Source organism: Podarcis melisellensis, assembly GCF_964234715.1.
Source record: "Podarcis melisellensis genome assembly, chromosome: 5".
NCBI lineage: Eukaryota > Metazoa > Chordata > Lepidosauria > Squamata > Lacertidae > Podarcis > Podarcis melisellensis.
In genome coordinates, this window is record NC_138537.1 from 30,000,475 (window position 1) to 30,020,971 (window position 20,497).

Below are 20,497 nucleotides of genomic sequence, written 5' to 3' on the forward strand. Positions count from 1 at the left end.
CAGAAAGCTGTCAGCAGACAAACGCCAGCTCCTTCGGCCTGAAGTGAGATGAACACTGCACCCCATAGTCACCTTTGACTGGACTTAACCACCCTGGGGTCCTTTGCCTTTACCTTTTACTGGCATGTGGCCCTTGGGAGACCCTTTGGCTCTAATTGCTGCCTTGCGCCTGCTATGATATGTGCGCCACTTTATCCGTGTCTGGGCATCCTTGCAGAATAGCAGTGCCTGCAGAACAGACGAGTTGCAGGGTTAGAGAGGAGGGGGTCAACATTGCCTTGGTTGCTCCGCCCACCGCCGGCGTGTGGCCCTCGGGAGCTTTGGCCCAAAAGGAGGACCTGACTCAAGTTCCCCAGCCTGTGGCAAGGATTCGACCTACCGCCGCCTGGTGCGCCACGCAGGTGCCCCACAACCCCCAGCGACCTACGTGTGGCCCTTTCCCCTCCCTGTTTTAGTAAAAGGGGATTTGGGACTGGCTGGCGGGGGGGCAGCTTCGCTCCTGAGGCGGCCGCGTCCCCCCCCCCTCCTGCGAGCAGCTGCTAAAACCCGGCGCGGGCGCGCGCGGGGAGCGCGGCGGTCCCGCCTCCGAGTGGCGCGCGGAGAGGGCGGGCCGTGGCTTGGGCAGAGGCGAAGCCGGCGTCCCGGCTCACTTGTTGCAGGATGGGCTGCAGGCGCGCTTGGCTGAGGAGGCGCAGGAGGCTCCGGGGCGCCTTCCCGGCGCAGGCACCATGGAGCCGGGCGCTGGCTCTGTCAGGTAGGCGCGGGGCTGCCGGGGGAAGCGCGGGAGCCGCTGGCCCGAGCGTTTGTTGTTTGGTATCCAGGCTGCGGCGCGTCTCTTCGGACTCCGCCGTTGCTCCTTCCTGTATCTCGAGTCCCTTTCCTGCCTTTTCTCCAGCGAGGATGGGTGGTGGGTGCTTTCCCCAAGGAAACGGGAACGATAGGCGTCGCCTGTTGGGTTTTCCTCCCGGTTGGGGGGGGGCTGCTCCTTTAAGCCCCCCACCCAAAGGTCACGTTACCAACTTTGTTGCCCAGGCTTGCCAAAAACTTAAAATACAGGCTCCTCCAGCCCGGCTCTTCTAGTCTTTCGGGGAGCTGAATAGCGCTATGGTGGTTGTTTATCCACCGGATGGAAGTTGGGAGCAGGAAAGAAATGCAGCTTTAAATATTTTACTTTGTAAAAGTGGCGTGAGTCTGTTTTTTAAAGTTTTTTTCAGGGTCGTTTTTCATGGGATTCCATGTTTAATTGGTCCCCCCCCCTAATATTTTTATTTATTGTGTATTTTTTAGTCAGTTGCGTTTAAATTTAGGCTGCCTTGTGTCCTGCACTGCGAAAAGGTCGGCTGGGCTAAGCGAGATATAAAATCAATCCGTTAATAAAATCCAGCTTTTTCAGACCCAGAACCCACCTTTATCCCATTGGCAGTGCTGCTGCTGTTGTGATCCACCTTCGATCAGGCTGTGTGACCTGGCAGTGGGTCGCTTCCCACCAGCCAAAGGCAGCTGGTGTAAGTAATCTCATGGGGCTGAGAAATGGGTAGGGTGGAAGAAGCTGCCGCAAACCAAAGGTCTTATTTAGTCTGGCATCCTTTCCGCCTTCAAAGCAGCCACCCCGGTGCCTTTGGGGAGCCGGAAAACAAGAGCATGAGGTCTGTAGTCTTCTCCCTCTGCTGTTTTCCTCCAGCGACTGGTATTCAGAGGCAGGCTGCCTGGGCTCCTAACATGTATTATTTGGATTGAAAATGGTTTTAACTGATTCTAATGATTACTGTTCATGTATTTATAGAAGTATTTCTGTGCTTTCATATCATAAAATAGGGTGGTGAGTACAGAACACCATTAAAAGTAATACAAAGAATAATTAAAGTGACTGCAGATGTTTAATTAGACAAAAGCTTGCCTGCATAGAAAGGTCTTCAAGAGACTCCTGAAACTTTGCTAGACTAACACAGCATGGGATCAACCATCAACTGCTAGTTGAGGCTAGTAAGGTGTCTTTGACACAGGGATGATACTGTATTTTTACATTGTTGTGACCCACTCAGAAACCTTATGGTGAAGAGTGGGAAAGTAATAATAATAATAATAATAATAATAATAATAATAATAATAATAATAATGCTGTCATGACTGGTATCTATTCCCATAGCGTTTGTCTGTAAGAGTCCTTTGCTGATCAAATTTTAGCTGCAAATACAGTAACTTCCACTTTTCCTTTCACCACTTTAAGGAGAAATGCAGTGTGGTCCTCTGTATGTTTGTTCAGAAGTTTTCCCTACAGTTCAGGGAGACTTGCTTCCACAAGAGTGTGTAGGATTGTAGCATTAGGCTTACTTTGGAATAGGAGCCTCTGAGTAAGTTCCACTGAGTTAGTTCATTGGGGCTAGTTTAAGTAGACGTGTAGGATTGTGTTGTTAAGCTTGCAACACAATGCACCAGGCATTATTGGTACTGTGCCCAAAAAGGTTTTTCAAACTGTAGATATACAGTTTATTCTCTCTTCCCATCACACACACATATACACCAAAAACCTGTTTGTCTTCCACTTGCAGTATGTACACATCCTTCACTCTCCCAAAATCTGGATGTGTACTTATTACAAAGAAACCACTAGTCCAGGGGCAGGCAGCTTAAGGTCCAGTAATCAGTGTGTTTTTACACGAGTAGAATGTGTCATTTTATTTAAAATGCATCTCTGGGTTATTTGTGGGGCATAGGAATTCGTTCATCATTTTTTTTCAAAATATTGTCCTGCCCACCACATGGTCTGAGGGATGGTGGACCAGCCCACACCTGAAAAAGGTTGCTGATCCCTGCACTAGTCCATTACTGCTTACGCTTACTGTTTGGTGCAAAGTGGGTTTGCCATGTTGTCCTGTGGTTGAATGAGGAGCAGATAAAGGGCCATATGATGAAACTTTGGAGTATCAGTTTTTATACACACACACATTTGTATTTGGCTAAATCTGTTGTGTGTTTTTTAAAATGAATCTTCACAAAACGATGTACAAAAAAGCAAAAGTAAAAACGTAAGAAAGAAAGCCCCTTTTTCAAAGAAGTAATATATCAAGAGGTTACCAGGGTAGCTTGTCCTTATTCATCCTCTTGGCTAGGTTATTTGAGAAATGTGACCTTTTGACTTGTGCTTAACTTTGGTCTCCGGCTTCCCTGCCTGCAGCTCCCTAAGAACTGCTATGGGAACAGTTCTGCAGCCTCCAAGAAAATGAGGTGATGAAGGGCAAGGAGGATGGAAAGAGAAGGGAAATTATATGGCTATTAATCAATTGTTTTGGCATTGTGATGGTAAAAAGTGACCTATCTGTGGGAACAAATAAAATCATTATTAATGTAGCACAACCTGGGTGTGTGGCACTTTAAAAAGCAACATGAGCAAAATATAGGTACATCCTGCCAAGCCTCTTATAATCTCTTAATTTAGATCAAGAAGTTGGAGAGAGGCAAGAAAATTTTGTTACTCATGTAAAGCAGAATCTTATACACACTTAACCTTGAAGTGATTATTAATGGCACTTCTGAGTAGAGGTGTTTAGGATTGCTCCATTAGTCTTCATTCCCAACTAGGATTTACTTGGGAGTAAGCCCCAGTGAATTCCATTAAATGGACTTCTGAGTAGACATGGATAGGGTTGCACAGTAAGGGGTTAAACCAGTGGCCTGAAACGAGTGCGTTTTGAGTTGGGAACTGGAAGAAGAGAGTGAGGCAGCAACATTGCTGTGATCTTTAGAAGCTGAGTCACAAATCAGAAGTCCTCAGTTTTCTGTGCAAGCTATTATCAACATAGAATTTGCTTCTCTTTTTAAGCAAAGGCAAATCTGCCTTTAAAGCTTCTTATTTTGGATATTTGAACGGTTGAGACGCAACTGATCTAACTAAATTGGAGTATCTACTCTTAATAACATAACTACCATGCTAACTTGTACCATGTTTAACAAAGACCATCATTCTTTACAAGAACCCCACAGGCATTTGGTGTTTGCTATGGGCTGCCATCTCCCTTGTGTCCATCCCTGATACAAAGAACCAGCTTCTGCTCAGGAATATGAAAAGTGTGAACCCCTCTACCATAACAGCACAAAACTGGGGTACTACCCAAAGCTCTCACAGCTTTGTCTTTTTTTGTTTTTGTTTTGTTCACAGAGATTTTGAAGCATAGAATTTTGGCACGTGGCAAGAGTCAGGGAAGACAGTCATCCTTATGAGATAACTACTGACTCTCTTGCACGTTTTTCTGTGCTCAAGAAAGTATGTTAAGAGGGTACAGGCCAGGGGGCTTGCATGGATGGTGCAGGCAACACAGTGACAGTAGGGCCTTGGCATATTGGCTTTGTCTGGCGGTGATTAAAGTTTTAAGTGTTAGAATCATAGAATTTTTGGAAGGGACTTTGAAAGTTGAAGTAAATTTAATCTGTTTTAGTATGTTAACTTTTGTATGTTTCAAAGTACTTTGCAATTTTTTCTTGATTTCACTGTTTCATCTTTTGGTAAACTGGGGTTTTTGTTGTTGTTTTACACAATCAAGTGGTGTATAAATTTTATAAAATAAGTAATTTAGTCATTGATCAATACGCTTAGTAGTCCTGGGCTGAGCTTCATCTAGAGCAGTTTCCCAAACTTGGGTCTCCAGCTGTTTTTGGACTACAACTCCCATCATCCCTAGCTAGCAGGACCGGTGGTAAGGGATGACAGGAATTGTAGTCCACAAACAGCTCATCTAGAGTAGCTCAAGGCACCTCCAACAGCTAGGCTAACTCTTCCCTCCCCAGCAGCAGGAAGATTTCCCCACCTGCCTGGGAACAGTGACTGAAGTATGCTCCCCGCCCAGCCTAATTGTAGTGTGGGGGGCATTTTGGGGTGGGCATCATGTACCTGGCCCATATGACTTGCTTAAAGCAGTCCTAGCATCAGTTGGCAATCTCACCATAAAGGAACAGTGCCATTTGAAAGCATCCGTGTTAAGTAAAATTAATATGGTATGGCTGAATTAGATTACCGGTATCCAATGTACCCCATATGTACCAATGTACCAATAACTTCTGTTTTTTCAGGTTCCAGTGCAGTGGATTGACAGCATTTGCCACAAGTAAGTAATCCTTTCCTTTCAGTATATATGCTTTGATTAAGGAAGGGATGCTAGAGATTAGATGCCAAAGTCCTGAAAACTAGTCCAGAAACTTTAGTTGGCTGGGTTCTTTCCATTCTCCTTGCAGTCTGCAAAGTATAAAAGCTTTATATTGGTCCAAATGTAATTCTAGCAGCTGTCTGAATACTGATAAGGTTTTCTGCTTTATGGGATCTGGTACCACACATCATCCCCAAGTGCAATTCTTATTGAAAATGCTAAGAAATCCAAATGACTCAGACTGGCGTGGATTAGAATCGCTTCCTTCCCGATGGACATATATTAAAACATACGCATCAGCAAATCAACCTGGTGCCAAGAGGAGAGATGCCTCCACTCATTCCAAGCTCCCATAACCCAATGTAAGGCAGTTTGGAGTGCTCTGCCCATTTCAAATATACTTTTTATTATGTCCATACATTGGGAATATATTTTTCTATTGACGTTAGGGAGACACCCCAGGAATTCCAAGTGGCCTTGGCTTGAGATAGCATTGGGCTTGGAATTGTGCACATAGGCAGGCACAGTCAAGCTTCATACTTTGGGAACTTTCATCCTTTGGGAACACTACTCCCAGCTATTGTGTTTACCATCCCAGTGAAATTTACTTGGTTCTCTCTCTTTCATCCTTATTTTCTTTCTTTTTTGCCAGGGTTAGAATTTGAAAAGGGACCAGCTTTTTGAGGCTCCATGAACAGCTCAAACAGCCGCCTAGAGAGGCAGAAGGAACAATGTCATGCCAGCTGCAGTATAAATTACCAATTAGAAAAGCTGTCATGGGTGTGTTTCATGTGAGGACAAAGCATGAGATGTTTACGACCAGAAGGCCAGAGGGATGTGCGTATGCACGCCTGCTGCTCCCATAAAGATAGCCTTTATCTTTCTACTCTAAAGTGGAGAAAGCCGCAAACTTTTATTAAGAGTTTAAACTTTTTATTTTCAAATAGAAAGGATGAAACTAATAACACAAGCCAAAGGGTGTTTGCTCAAAGGGGCTTTGTAAAAATACATATATATATATATATATATATATATATATATATATATGCAGGTTTTGGTGTCCTCGGGTGTCTTCCCGTGTAAAAGTTGGGGTGTCTAGGCGACGTTTCGACGAGGTCTCACTCGTCATCTTCAGGCTGGTGCTTTCGGCTTCTTGTTACTGGAACAGAGCAGGATCTCAGTGTTTGAGTTCCTATAAATACTGTTGAGGGGGTGTGGTGTATAGCCTCCAATGTTCTGGGCAGAGAGGAAGTTCCCAGGCTAGTGTGCCTTTTCTTCTTTTGTTCCTTAATTACTTGAGGGATATCTTGAGTGATTTCTTGAGTGATATCCTGAGTACCACTTAGGTGGGTCATTAGGTGTGGATTAGTTGCTAAAGTCTTTGTGTCTTGACCTCTTGAACTTTGTGAAGAGTTTTTCTGAGAAGATGGCTGTACTGCACTTAGTTGTGCTCTGGCTTGGCTTCGTGTATAGGGGCGAGCTGTGGTTTTGTGGCCTGTGTCAGCCAGATCTGTGTAGGGATTGCAGGGGGGTGCAGCATCCGGAGGTGCCACCATGGTTTGGCTACTGGATGGTGTCTGTAATTTATCTGTGGAGAGGGTCTGGGTTTGGGTCTGGTGTGGTTGATTGGTGATGGCGTTCTGTGTGCCTCTGGATCTGGTGTCAGTTTTTGTGGGGAGGGCTAATTTCCAGATGTCTGGCAAGCGGGATGTGTCGTCACGCTTGTTCATGTTGTGAGGGTGTTTCTCTATCTCGATGGCTTCCATGATTATTCTCTTGTGGTGATGTTCCATGTTAAAGAGCAATTTGGAATCTGCAAAATTAATTTCGTGTCCTGTTTCTTTCATGTGTTGGAAAAGAGAGGAAGTTTTTTCTTCTTTTTTGACGGCATTCTTGTGTTCTGCGATACGTGCATTTATTCGTCTGTTTGTTTGTCCAATGTACGTGGCTGGGCAGACTTTGCAGGGTATTTCATAGACCCCTTGGTTTTCCAACTGGATTTTATCCTTGGGGTTTCTGAGGATATTGGCTATTTTTTGGTTGGTGCAAAAGGCTGTTTTGATATTGTGTTTATGGAGGATTTTGCTAATTTTATCTGTAGTGCCCTTGATATAAGGAAGGAGGGCCATGCCATTGTTTTCTTCTGTGTCTTGGTTTTTGGGGGGTGTTTCTTTTTGGATTAGCTTCGTAACCCTGTGTAGGGATTGCACCCCCCTGCAATCCCTACACAGATCTGGCTGACACAGGCCACAAAACCACAGCTCGCCCCTATACACGAAGCCAAGCCAGAGCACAACTAAGTGCAGTACAGCCATCTTCTCAGAAAAACTCTTCACAAAGTTCAAGAGGTCAAGACACAAAGACTTTAGCAACTAATCCACACCTAATGACCCACCTAAGTGGTACTCAGGATATCACTCAAGAAATCACTCAAGATATCCCTCAAGTAATTAAGGAACAAAAGAAGAAAAGGCACACTAGCCTGGGAACTTCCTCTCTGCCCAGAACATTGGAGGCTATACACCACACCCCCTCAACAGTATTTATAGGAACTCAAACACTGAGATCCTGCTCTGTTCCAGTAACAAGAAGCCGAAAGCACCAGCCTGAAGATGACGAGTGAGACCTCGTCGAAACGTCGCCTAGACACCCCAACTTTTACACGGGAAGACACCCGAGGACACCAAAACCTGCATTCCTGTACCCGTGAAAATCTACGGAAGCATATATATATATATATATATAAGTTTATAGTTATTTGGGGTCTGTTGAATTGCACCTCCTAAAAAGTATTGCATTACCTGTTTGGTGTGCTCAATATTATAATCCATCTTAATTGTACAAGGGAGCGATCCTGGCTCCTGCCCAGGAGAGGTGACGCCACAGCTGCATTCAAAGCCCTGCTGTTGCCAGTGGGGATCTCATTGATGGCAGTTCCACCGACTTTCAATTTTGGTAGGTGTAGTTAGAATACATATTGGTGGATCTCAGAAAACGGACGCAACTGCTGCTTCCTAACCTGTTCCAAGGTGGTGGATTGAGCTTTAGGATTGCTCTGTGAGGCTGCAGTCATGTGCATACTCATCTGGGAGTAAGCCCTGCTGAACATAGTGAGCTCTGTTGAACATGGTGGGAATTACATCTGAGTAAATATGCATGGGATGCGGGTGGCTCTGTGAGTTAAACCACAGAGCCTCGGACTTGCCGATCAGAAGGTCGGCGGTTTGAATCCCCATGACGGGGTGAGCTCCCGTTGCCCTGGTCTCTCCTCCTGCCAACCTAGCAGTTCGAAAGCATGTCAAAATGCAAGTAGATAAATAGGTGCCACTCTGGCGGGAAGGTAAACGGCGTTTCCGTGCACTGCTCTGGTTCGCCAGAAGCGGCATAGTCATGCTGACCACATGACCCGGAAGCTGTACGCCGGCTCTCTCGGCCAATAAAGTGAGATGAGTGCCGCAACCCCAGAGTCGGCCACGACTGGACCTAATGGTCAGGTGTTCCTTTACCTTTACCTGTAAATATGCATAGCGTCACGTTGTAAAGCAACCGGGGATGAACGGATCAGTTTATTTTGGATGCATAATTCATGTGTGCTAATTCATAAGTCAGTTCTGTCCCATTTTTGCATTCTGCAGCTTTTTGCCATCTGCAAATTTCATATTTAAATATGTGTTTTATATTGGTTATCCTAAAGTGTTTGTTTATCCAAGTGTTTATATACGGCTCTCTTGCAGAACATCAGGGCAGCATATAGCAATACAAAGACCTTTAAGAGCAACACAGAACAATCATTAAAATTTGCTTAGGTCGCTAGTAATTTTAAATCACTGTATGGGACTATTAGCAACCCCTTGCCCCTCCCCTGCACAGAGAACATTGGACTGTATGGAACTTAATTATTCTCATGGTAGACCTATTGAGATTAATAGACCCCAGTTAGTCATGTCAATTATTTTGAATGGGTGTCCTCTGAGTAGGACTAACATTAGATGAAATGACATTTGAAGAAATACGAAATCTAAATGAAAACTTCATTCCAATCACACAGTATTCTGGAAGGTGAGGATCAAGTATGTTCACATTCCTTAAAGCAAATAACTGGGAAATTAGATGAGCGAAGCAAACGTAGTGATACGGAATTGGTGAAAGTTATAATAGGTACTGTTTCTTCTCTCCAGCTCCTCTCCTGTCAATGGAAGTAGTCAGTGACTACGTTGATTGGGATATTGATCATGTGGGCTTTGTCCAGAAAAATTACTTTGGACTCGCAGATACTTTAAGCTTAAAGAGCAATATGGTAATTTTTTAAAAAATACATCAAGATAGAGAATAGTGAGCTATGTTGTGACTCAAGCTCATTAGCCTTACATTTCTTATCCTGACAGGTACAGGTACTTCCCAGTCCCAATGCTGCCATCTTTTTAACAAGAGATGCCTGGAATTGAATCTCTTGTGTGCAAAACCATGCGATTTAAACCTTGGGCTATGGCCCTTCTTACCTCAAAAGCAGCTTTAAAAATATGCACTCCCCCTTTTCCCCCAGCTCAGTGTGGGTGTCACAAAATCTTCACACAAAGAAGAAAGCAAAACAAAAAAAAGGAGGGCGAGGGGGTTGGGGTGGAGAGAGAAGAATACAGCTGCGTACGCCAAAGGGTGGGGTATTGTTGGCGAAACCCATCTGAGTAATAGCTAGGGAAACAGGGCAAGTTGCTTTGCTGCATTCACATTTAGGAAAATTAGGGTTTTCAGTAAGATAGAATATTAGCATATTCCCCCACAGGAAGGTTGTACAGGAAAACAGGAAGCAGGTGGTAATTACTGATAATGGGATAATTGTTGTATTGTGTGATCTCTACCCCTCTCCTGCCATTTTGCTTTAGGAGCTCCCCAGAAAGATAGTTTTAAGCATGTTGTATCTAAGCAACACTGCAAGCGGGGCCATCTTTTGTTTGCCTTTTGCAATGACTTGGGAATGGGATTTGCTAGCATTTCACATTTGCTTTACGTGCATCTAGGACGTCCCCAGAATGGGAAACAATGATTCTATTACTTTTATTCTTTCCTTCTTTAAACAAAACATAGTTTACAATATAGCTGTTCTAGTTTGCATGTGACACTTCTAATTTGCATAGAATTTGCATGACACTACTGTACCTATTTTACAGATGGGGACCAGAATCATTTCAGAAAGCAGCCACAGATTTCCAACCTGGGGAAGTCACATGAATCTTTCCCCTGGGATTGGAGCTCCCCAGGGCTGCTCATTCTGTGGTTAGACGTCACTTAACTGGCCCTGACCATCCCACTGAATCATTTAAATGTTAACATAGCTACATGGAAGCTACTTCTGCATGGCTAAGGCTGTAGCTGGCAGAAATCAAGGCTTAAGACTGAGGAGAGCCTGGTTCAAATCTCCGCTCAGCTATGAAGCTTGCTGGGTGACCTTGAGCCAGTTACATTCCTTCTCTCCCTACCTCATAGGGTAGTTGTGAAAATAATGGGTGTGTGTTTAAGAATTTGTAAGACACCCTGGGGTCCTTGGAGGAGAGGTGGGATAAAACAATAAAACTTGCCTAAATGCTTTAAAGCAGCCACGTCCAACCTGGTGACTTCCAGATATTTTGGACTACAACTCATACCCAGCTGAGGCTGATGGGAGTTGTAGTCCAGAACTGTTGGAGGGCACCAGGTTGGGGGGGGTGTGGCTGCTCTAAAGGATTGAACCAAAGGTGTTTTACGCTTTCAGGATTGATCTCAAATCCATGACATCGGTAGCTAGGCAACAAACAAACAGCTTACATTTCTAGGAAACTCCCTCTGACACACGCATATACACTCACACTTTGCTTTGAGATTGCTGTGAGGAAATGAGGCCTCTGGAATAATTGGTGCAGAGCCAGATGGCAGCATGTGCAATAGCCATGCATAAAGGCAGCATTTAGAAACAGTTTCCCTGAAGTCTTGTCTCTCTTGAAATTGCTTCTTGGGAGATAGACATCTGTTATCTGCAGCATCCACATTGGATTCTCTTCAGTTGTCCTATGTCTTTTTTGCCTTTTTTTTTTTAAAAAAAAGGTTTATCAGCACAGGACAGAAGGGTGTTGTCTCAGGAAGAATGCTAGCTTTGTAAAACACACACACACACACACACACACACACACACACACGGCATAGAGATTTGAAGAAGAAAACAGCACTGAGCCTTTGAAAACATCACCTTGCATTTGCACAGAGATGGTGTCTTACACGGGTTGTGTAATATCTTGCCGTGACAGAAAATCTGGTCTGGATTTGGGGGATTTGCAAACGTGAGATAGTTGTCCTAAGTACAGAGCTTGGGAGCTAGGAGATGCGAGATTTCCCCCACCCTTGTCTTATCATCACATTTCTAACATCCAGTGTGCAGGTAATAAAAAGAAGATTAATCTCTTGTGTTAGTGCCATTCTGAGGTTTGCAGAGCATATAGAGGAGCTTAAGTGGGAATTGGTGGGAAGCACAGAGTTTAATTGTTGTACTTTTGTGTTTGCTGCTGTGTGTGATATCCCTTAATCTGTAGGCACTGAGGCAGCGCTTGTGTTATTCCTTGTGTTTTCAAGGTCACTATACAATGGATGGAAGAAGGACAGACTCATTGGTGATGACTGTGCACTTGCTTGCCAAATGTGGACACGCGTTGCCCTTGCAGCAAGCCCTCAATCAGCTTCAAGAATGGATCTGCCTGGACGTCCGCCTCTTCCTTGTGTCGGAACGCACTTCTCCCATTAAGTATTATGAGACGTACCGCCAGAGGAGCTCCAGGTTCCCTGGGACATCTGTCCTACTTTTCCTGCATGAGGACTTGGGGGAAGAGCGGATTTTCCAAGTCCACGACTTTTTCCAGCGCCCGCCGTGGCAGCGAGTCCACTTGGAGATTGCCGGCAGGAAGCTGTCCTCCCATGCCCTTGACGACCAGGACTTCTATGGGCTGGATGAGCACATGCCTGTGTGGGGACTGAGGCAGGTTCATTACGGCACGGAAATCCTGCGCGTCACGCTCTACTGTAGCTTTGATAACTATGCCGATGCAGTGAGGCTCTACGAGACGATCCTGCAGAAGGAAGCGACAGTGCAGAAAAGCAGCTTCTGTGCCTTCGTACTGTACGTGACGGAGAGCATTGCGGTCCAGCTCTGCTTGAAGCAGCTGCCTCTGGGAATATGCGTTGACTCGAAGGAGTCTTCGGTGTTGCAGTTCAAGGTGCATGAAATCGGACAGCTGGTGCCGCTTCTGCCTAATCCCTGCATTCCTATTAGCAGCACTAGGTGGCAAACCGAAGACTACGAAGGGAACAAGATCCTGTTTCAGGTATTGCTTGGTTTATAAATGGTGGGCGCAATCTGCAAGGGGGAATGGCCGTAGCTCAGGGGGCAGAGCATTCGCTTTGCATGCAGAAGGTCCCCGGTTCAATTCCCAGCATCTCCATGTAGGACTGGAAAACAATTCTGTCTGAAACCCTAGAGACCCACTGCCAATTGATATAGACCATACTGAGCTAAATGGACCAAAGGTCTTGACTCAGAATAAGGCAGATCCCTATGTACCGCCAATGAACCTCTCTTTACTGCATTGGATATTGCATTAACACAGCAGCAGACACTGTGTTAGACTGCTTGGTGTTCATGGTTTCTTGAATTATGATTGTAATGCTCTCTGAATTTATTCATAACCCTTTCCCCCCCCCTTTTGCGTTTATTTCTTTTAAAAACAGGGATGCCCATGTTCCTGTACCCCAGTTAAAGCTGAATATTTATGTTGGGATTTTTCTCCTGCCTTCATCCTGAGTCACAACGTTAAAACGATGGTTTTTACTCCAACGAAACTGGGAAGCGTATCACGGAAGTCTAATAGGAATTAAAATTCCTCATATTTGCTTTGCCTTTAGCCATTAAAAGACAAATAACATGCTAAAATGTTTCTGGGAAGTGTCTTGACTTAAGCATGCTTGTAGGCAAGTCAGTTACTATTTTGCAAAAATAAGTCTTCCAGGGAGGGGGTGTATTACAAAACACACTTTAAGAAAACGCCACAAATCACTGTTATAACTATATGTGAAAAATGCTTGTGAACTTAACTGCATGGACCAACTCCAATGTTTTAGGGAATTTTGTAGTTTGGGGGCAGTAGCAGGAACACACACTCTCTCTCTTTTTTCTTGTTTTTCTTGGTCTTTGTACATTGTATTTCTTACTGGTGTCGTGTGTTTCATCTCTTACCAATCTATATTCATAAAAAGACTTTTAAAGTCAGGTGCTGGGAGCCTGTGGCCGTCTGTATGTTGGACTGTATGTAGTAAAGGTAAAGGGACTTGTCAGAGCTGCCTCCAGGTCCCAGCTCACAGAGGACCAACGCCAGCCGGTGGTAATGTACAAAAGTCTTTATTGAAGTGCAGTTTCCATTTACAAGCCGCAGCGTGCAGCTCTACGTCTTAGAACCTAGACCGGCGAAGCTCCATCTGAGTCTCCACCCCCTGTAAACCAGTTTAAGACTCTAGCCTTACTCCACCTCTTCCGTTGCTCTTTCCTCCTCTGGGTCCTTCTGCCCCCCGGGGTCTCCTCCTTTCTGGACTCTTCTGACGCTGACCCCCCTGACTCTTGTCCCTCCTTTCGGCGGGCTTTAGGACCTGGTTCCCTACCCGGGCTACCTGCTGTGCCGCTCGCCTGTACATTTGAACTTGGTGCGCGCGCCCAGGCGCCAACTTTCCTCTAGACCGTTTCCGCGCTCTCCGATGGAGGCGTGGTCCATCCTGACTCATCTCCTCTCGCTGGTGGTGAACACCCTGGTCCCGATACCTGGGATTCCTCCCCCCCACTGCGCTCTGGTGGGGAAGCTGGTCCTGATTTCCAACTGCTGCTCTCTGAGCTCCCGCTGGCCCCTTCCTTCTGGGGTGTCCCCCTTGGCACCCCCCTTGCCCTGGCCATGGGCGCCCCCTTCTGCGAATCTTCCGATTCGCTGGAAAGACTCAGGGAATTCCTCGGATCACTGTCATCGCCTATGCTTCCCTCGGATTCCTCTCCCTCGCTCTCCATTGCCTCCCTCTCCTGTGCCTCTGCTCCTGAGCCCCTGACAGGACCCCTGACCATTAGGTCCAGTTGTGACCGACTCTGGGGTTGCGGCGCTCATCTCGCTTTATTAGCCGAGGGAGCAGGCGTACAGCTTCCGGGTCATGTGGCCAGCATGACTAAGCCACTTATGGCGAACCAGAGCAGCGCACGGAAACACCTTTTACCTTCCCGCCGGAGCGGTACCTATTTATCTACTTGCACTTTGAGGTGCTTTCGAACTGCTAGGTTAGCAAGAGCTGGGACTGAGCAACAGGAGCTCACCCAGTCACAGGGATTCTGACCGCTGATCTTCTGGTTGCCAAGTCCTAGGCTCTGTGGTTTAATAATAATAATAATAATAATAATAGTAATAATAATTTATTATTTATACCCCGCCCATCTGGCTGGGCCTCCCCAGCCACTCTGGGCGGCTTCCATAACCCACACGCCACCTGTATGTTGGACTACAACTCCCATAATCCCTGACCATTGGCCATATTTGATAGGGGGGACTGAGGGAAGTTGGGAATCCAACATCATCTGGAGCACCACCCTGTTCCAACTGCTTTCATAACACAAAACGCTTTGGTTTACATCTACATCCAGTGTTGAGGTAATGCATCAGAGCCACAAGTATTGCTCATGGGCTGCCACCTCGTGGTTTGGTTTGTTGTGTTCTGTAGCTCAACAAAAGCATCTCACTGTGAGTGGGGCATATCTGGCAAATGCTGCTTCCATGAAATGCCTCAACCAGTCTTATATGACAAGGAGACATCTCAACTGGAAGTGAAGGTGCATGAGGGAAGCACTCTTAGGGCGCCACAACCTCTGGACAACTGCTGGGTACAATGATGCATCTGGAGACTTTAGAGGCAGGTCCCAATGGGGAGGATACTTAGGAGTGGGAAAGCAAAGGAAATACTTTACTAAGGAGGAAAGAGTTACGGTATAGACTGCAGAAGAAGGAAATAAAGGAAAGAGGTTGTCTTCAACCTCAACAAGGGCTGAGGAACTAGAGGAAGGAAGAAGGAAGAGTCTGGGGCTGTTCATTCTATTGGTGAGCCAAGAGAAGACAAAGGAAGGAAGAGGGAACATAGGAAAAGTGTATATTCACATAGAAAGCAATCTGGTAATGAAATGAGGGTAAGCAGATTCTGAGCAAGGGCCTCAGCACAAAGTCTGAGGATCTTTGGGACCCATTAGGCAGGGCAACCTTGGGAATCAGATTCTGAAGTATGAAATACTTCAGCTTTACACAAATAGCTGCCATTTGAAATCCAGAAATGACCAAGTTGGTGAATTAACTAGGTGAGAGGCTCAAGAGAATTTTCTGTGATTCTAGTTAAGGTGCTAAGTTTATTGAGCATTACTCCGCCATGTAGGTGTGCCAATAGTAACACTGGGTCCATCACTCAGCTCTGGCATGGAATTGTTCAAATCTGTGTGTCGCCTTCCATTTTCTCCTCTATCCATTCAGAGAATAATATTGGTTTGGAGGGTTTTTTTAGGGGAGTTAAGTCAAAATAAATATAATAAAGATTGCCATAAGGGCAAGAAATGCTTTCACTGAAAGCATTAGAAAGCATGGCCCTCACTGAATACTGTTTTCAAGTGGTGTCCTAATGATAGTTCGTGTTTGTACGTTCTCACATGTATTTGTTTGGATTAATAGACCTTAAAGTTCATTGCAAAAACCAATTATAATGCTATTTCATAACATCACATTTTGTAACAGCAGCATTGTATTGATTCTAAAAAACTATCTATGCCAGTTTCGTAAGAAAAATACAAACATACATAATACGTCACTTTACGCCATCTTCTTCCATGAGTTTTTGCCCTTCATGAAAGGGATGTGATTTTAAAGTTCTTGGTAGAAGCCTCTTTAACTATTGATTTGTGGATGATGGTTCCACAGGGGCAGGTGGAGTTTTGAACACATGATGGATGATGCTTAACTTCATTTTTTTTTGTTTTATTTTATAGGTTCAAGGCAACTCAAAGCACACTGGGAATCAAGACTCCTCTTCCAGCTGGCACAGCCATGAACATGAGGAAGCGCCCCTTCACTACCCCTCCAGTCCATCTCCACTGGCCATAAGAAAAATTGCAGTACAGCCCAAAAACCGGACAGTTCGAGCCATGAAGAATAAAAGCAAATCCTCACGAGAAGTTGCATATGCTCCAGGAAGTGTTTGCAGTCACTCGCCAAGCAACTTTTGCTCTTCATCCCAGTCATATAGACAAGCAGGTTCTTCTCTCCAGGGCTTAGGCTGTTCTCAAACAAACTTGGCCACTAAATTGAGACATTCCAGTCATGAACTCTGGCCTCGTCAAAGGGAGGAGGAGACTAATGTTGACACAGGCAACAAAGTGATCCTTTCCGAATGCAGTGATTCGCCACTAAATAGATTTTCACAAGACATACAGAAAGCGCTTCTACAGTCTCAGGCATCCTGCTGTTTGTTAACAGGATCAGGCTCCATGATCAGCTTGCACTCTGAGGGCAGAAACAATCCGTTGTCATCAAATATTGCCAAGAGGAATAAAGGATCAGGACAGGCACCATCAAGTTTTCCCTTGGGAGCATCCAAAATAAGCCATGGAAATGGAAAGGATGATGAAGAAGAATTCTTTATATGACTTTTTAAGTATAAATCTTGTTCTAGATTTTATTTTAAGTGCCTTATTTCTGAAATAACACTAAAGAACTATCTGTATGCTGCACAACGACTCTGTCCTTGTGTAGATACCCCAGCTGCCTATACTACCTTTTATGTTAGTGTTAAAAAAGAAAGGCTAAACGTAGTTTGCAAGAGAGCAAATAAGGTTATGGACTAGTGACTAATGCTAGGAGTTTAAAAAGAAGAAGAGGACTGTGAGAGAAGTTTCTCACACTGGAGGATTACTGTGCAATAGATTGAAACAAGCCATTCATTTCAGTGCTCCACAAGCTCACTAAAATTCATTAGCAACCTGGGAGAGATGAACTTGTTCTGCTTCTATGAGCTTTCAGCATCCCTGTGCTGCCACCAGTTGGTGGCACAATATTTCCACATTCTAGAGAGATGCACTTAGCTATGCAGAAGAACTTCGCACTCATGTGACCAGATATCTGAATTCATACAACATCATCTCATTTAAGAGTCTCTGGGGAGCTGAACGGCTCTATTCCCATAGTTTGCATTTGGCTCCTCTCTGTGAGGGAGCAACACACTTTGTGATTATGACTGCGCTAGGAGCCTTTCAGTCCTCATGATGCTGCAGTTTGCTAATGTATGAATTTTACATGTTTGGTAGGTTGCGAAGTATATAAACGTCACGTCACACAATGTGAACTGAGCGCTTTGGCTTTAGAGCTAGGATTGCTGGGTAACAGATTTAAGTGGCCTAGGTTGTGAAATCCCCTTTCCCTTGTGCGTGCTTAGTCCCTGTTAAAATCTGAATGTATGGGGCTTCTTTCTAGGAAATCTCTATGTTTTTATTATACTTGGTAGTGTCCTATAGCTGATTCTTGCATTGCATGGTGACTAGAGATAGAATAGACTCACTGGTCTGAGTTTGGGCTGTTCCTCTTGATGGGGCTGCCCAGATTTCCTCTCTCCCCTCCCCATTGCCCTGTACTTACACAAGCTGTTCAAAAGTGCTCTGCTGCTTATCTTTTGGAGTATATGTCCCGTGCCATCTTTTTGGTCCCCCCGTGAATGCCAGGAAGCACAATGTCACTCTATGATATTACTCCAGCTACTGAATGAATCCTGGCTGAGCCAAAGGTTTGCTTCTACTTTTTCTGGCTTCACTACTGATAATTTATAGCCAGATCTAGAGCACAGGGAAACAGATACCAGTCTCCTTGAATGTGCTTTGACCCTATCACATTTCCAGCATGTGTGCCAGAGGAGGAGTTGAATGGGATATGCTCTGTGGAAGTTAAGCCTTGCCTCAGGAACATTAAGGTATGCCAGTATATGAGTGTGTAGAAAATCATGACATGTGTGGGTAGGTTGTGTTGGATCTGCCTGGCTGGGGTAGGGATTTGCACACCCAACCCTTTGGGTAGGTACCAACGTTGGCTGTTTATAAACAACTGGTGGCTTTGGAGACCTCCACAGCATGACTGAGGAAGGAGGTCTGTCTGAAATGTTAACAAGCTGCTGCCAGCTGGGTAGGTGATACTGAGCCTGGACTGAGCCACGATTCGGCCTTAGTGCCAGGCAGCTTGCTTACAGCAGCGACCTGAGGAAATGTGTTTTTCTCTGTCTAATTATGCAATAATTCTTGGCATTGTTTTCATAGCGTTCCCCAGCTGTGCCACATTAAAAAGTAATAATGCATTGTTGTCATGTATTGCTGTCTCCTCCTATGAAATGTACGGTTCAGCTTGCAGCATTCTTATGGGTGAGGAAAGGGCCTATTCTAGAAATAAAAGCATCATTTATACTTACAAAATAGGACCTATATTTTCAAATATGTCATCTTCTGCTCTTTTCACTTCTATCCTCTTCCCCACAACCTCCAATTAGAACATTGTTCAAACCAGAGTCTCTTAACAAGACGTAAGTTAAACCAACGAGTGCCCCCACTTGGCAATCTTCAAGGCCTTACTCTGTATGCATGGGGGAAACTGCAGATTTCTGAGGTGAAAGTTACCTTAGGAAGGGGGAGAGCTGAAGAGATTATGAAGGCAGTGACGAGAGTTTTAAATGTGAGAAGGGCCGTTTGTTTTACTTTGAAGGTGCCCATGGAATCTGTCAGCCCAAGGATTGCCAGTTTCAAGGAAGCTTGCACACAGTCAAATACGTTTATGAAGTGTCCCTGAAGGCCACACTCCTTCCCAGCTATTCCTGAGTTTGTCAACACTTCAGCAAAGGGGAAATCTGCAAAGTAGCTTTAGGTGCAGTACTTGAGGAGAAACAGAATGATCCATGCATGCAGGCTCATCTCTGAATAGTGGCAATGTAATGGTAACACCAAGTAAGTAATGCACTGGGCATATGAAAGATGCAATATAGATCATGCACCATCAACACAGATTTCATATCACCTCTCATGAGTTGAGCCCATAATTTTTTAAAAATTGAGGCCATTCTGCTCTATTCAGCTCAGAGTCACCAAGTGATGGGATATCAGATGTGCTCAGTTCAATTCTCTCTTCCTTTATAAGGTAGTGCAGGGCATTAAGCAATAATGCACTCCCATTTCTCAATGTGTGCTCTATGAACAATGCACTTGTGATTTCCTGCTTCAATTCACATTTAGTCATAAGGTCCCCATTTGGACATAAGGTCCCCAAATAGCAGGCAATATTGTGCTAATATTGTCGTAAGGAACACCTGTTGCATACCAAGTCAGGCCACTGGTCCATATAGCTCAGTGTTAGTCACATTATGGGCAAATAACCGATGGACCTCCATGTGTTGCCAGATTACCACTCCCATCACCTCTGACTAGTGGCTCTGCTACCTGAGGTTGGTATCCAACAACATCTGGAAAAGCACAGATTTCCTATCCTTTGGACCAGCAGTATTTCCCCAGGGTTTGAGACAGGATTCTTTACCAGCCCTACCTGGAGATGTCGGGTTGAAATAAGGACCTTTTGCAAAACTGAGCTGTTCCCCTTCCCTGAGAGATGGGCAGTTGATAGGCATGGGATTTTTTGAAAACCTTGAACTAAGAAGATGCCTGCTGGATCAGCCAAAGGTCCATCTAGTCCAGTATCCTGTTCTCACAAGGGCTAATGAGAAGCCTGCACATTGACCAGCAGTCTTCCTACTTGTGCTCCCAGCAAGACTCTCTGCAAATTGGCATTAAATGTTGTTCGCAGAATTCTGACATCCAGCTAAATAGTTATGTTAGTAATTAAAGTGTAAAGTGTTGTAAAGACCTCTTTGAGTACTCCATTAATGCATGTACTTTTCCATGTAGGGTTTGTCATTTACAGATTCATCACCTCCAGGGGGGAAAGCACAATATGAGTGTTTAAGATAATGTCAGAAATGAGTTGATGCCGTCTGCTTTGCTTTCCACTGCAGCCAATTAGTATGCAGAACATCATTCTCCTCTGCCTATTAAGAAAACAATTCAGCAAACATCTTCATTTGCTATTGTGATTTTCAACATGAAGGTGTTTTTGTTGCGCGCACACATCCAAAGAGCGCTGCAAAGAATGAATCCTGACAATTGTCAGCCGTCGGGCATGCCCAAGTGCTGCAGTGATTTAAATGATCAGGTGCCTTGCATTGCAGATTGCCAACATGCTATTGGATTGGGTCAGGAGGAT

General features: G+C 44.8%; 1 protein-coding gene across 3 annotated transcripts; it reads left to right on the forward strand.

The window, feature by feature from the left end:
- The first annotated feature begins 622 nt into the window (after positions 1-622).
- Positions 623-18,666, forward strand: FAM124B (family with sequence similarity 124 member B). 3 transcript variants are annotated; one of them, XM_081910485.1, is made up of 5 exons: positions 682-754; positions 5,065-5,099; positions 10,304-10,620; positions 11,736-12,481; positions 16,204-18,666. In XM_081910485.1, exons 4-5 carry the CDS (start codon positions 11,747-11,749, stop codon positions 16,858-16,860), a joined length of 1,392 nt encoding a protein of 463 aa, XP_081766611.1. In that variant the 5' UTR covers positions 682-754; positions 5,065-5,099; positions 10,304-10,620; positions 11,736-11,746; the 3' UTR covers positions 16,861-18,666. The 3 variants fall into 3 exon arrangements, with proteins under 3 accessions (XP_081766609.1, XP_081766611.1, XP_081766610.1); XM_081910483.1 differs by lacking the exon at positions 10,304-10,620 and having other exon boundaries at positions 623-754; XM_081910484.1 differs by lacking the exons at positions 682-754; positions 5,065-5,099 and having other exon boundaries at positions 8,670-10,620.
- Positions 18,667-20,497: the final 1,831 nt, after the last annotated feature.

Excerpts from the sequence above, each read along its gene's own strand:
- FAM124B (XM_081910483.1), top strand. The coding sequence starts at position 729 with ATGGAGCCGGGCGCTGGCTCTGTCAG. Across the intron at positions 755-5,064 it reads CCGGGCGCTGGCTCTGTCAG|GTTCCAGTGCAGTGGATTGA; the intron begins GTAGGCGCGGGG and ends CTGTTTTTTCAG. Across the intron at positions 5,100-11,735 it reads ATTGACAGCATTTGCCACAA|GTCACTATACAATGGATGGA; the intron begins GTAAGTAATCCT and ends TGTGTTTTCAAG.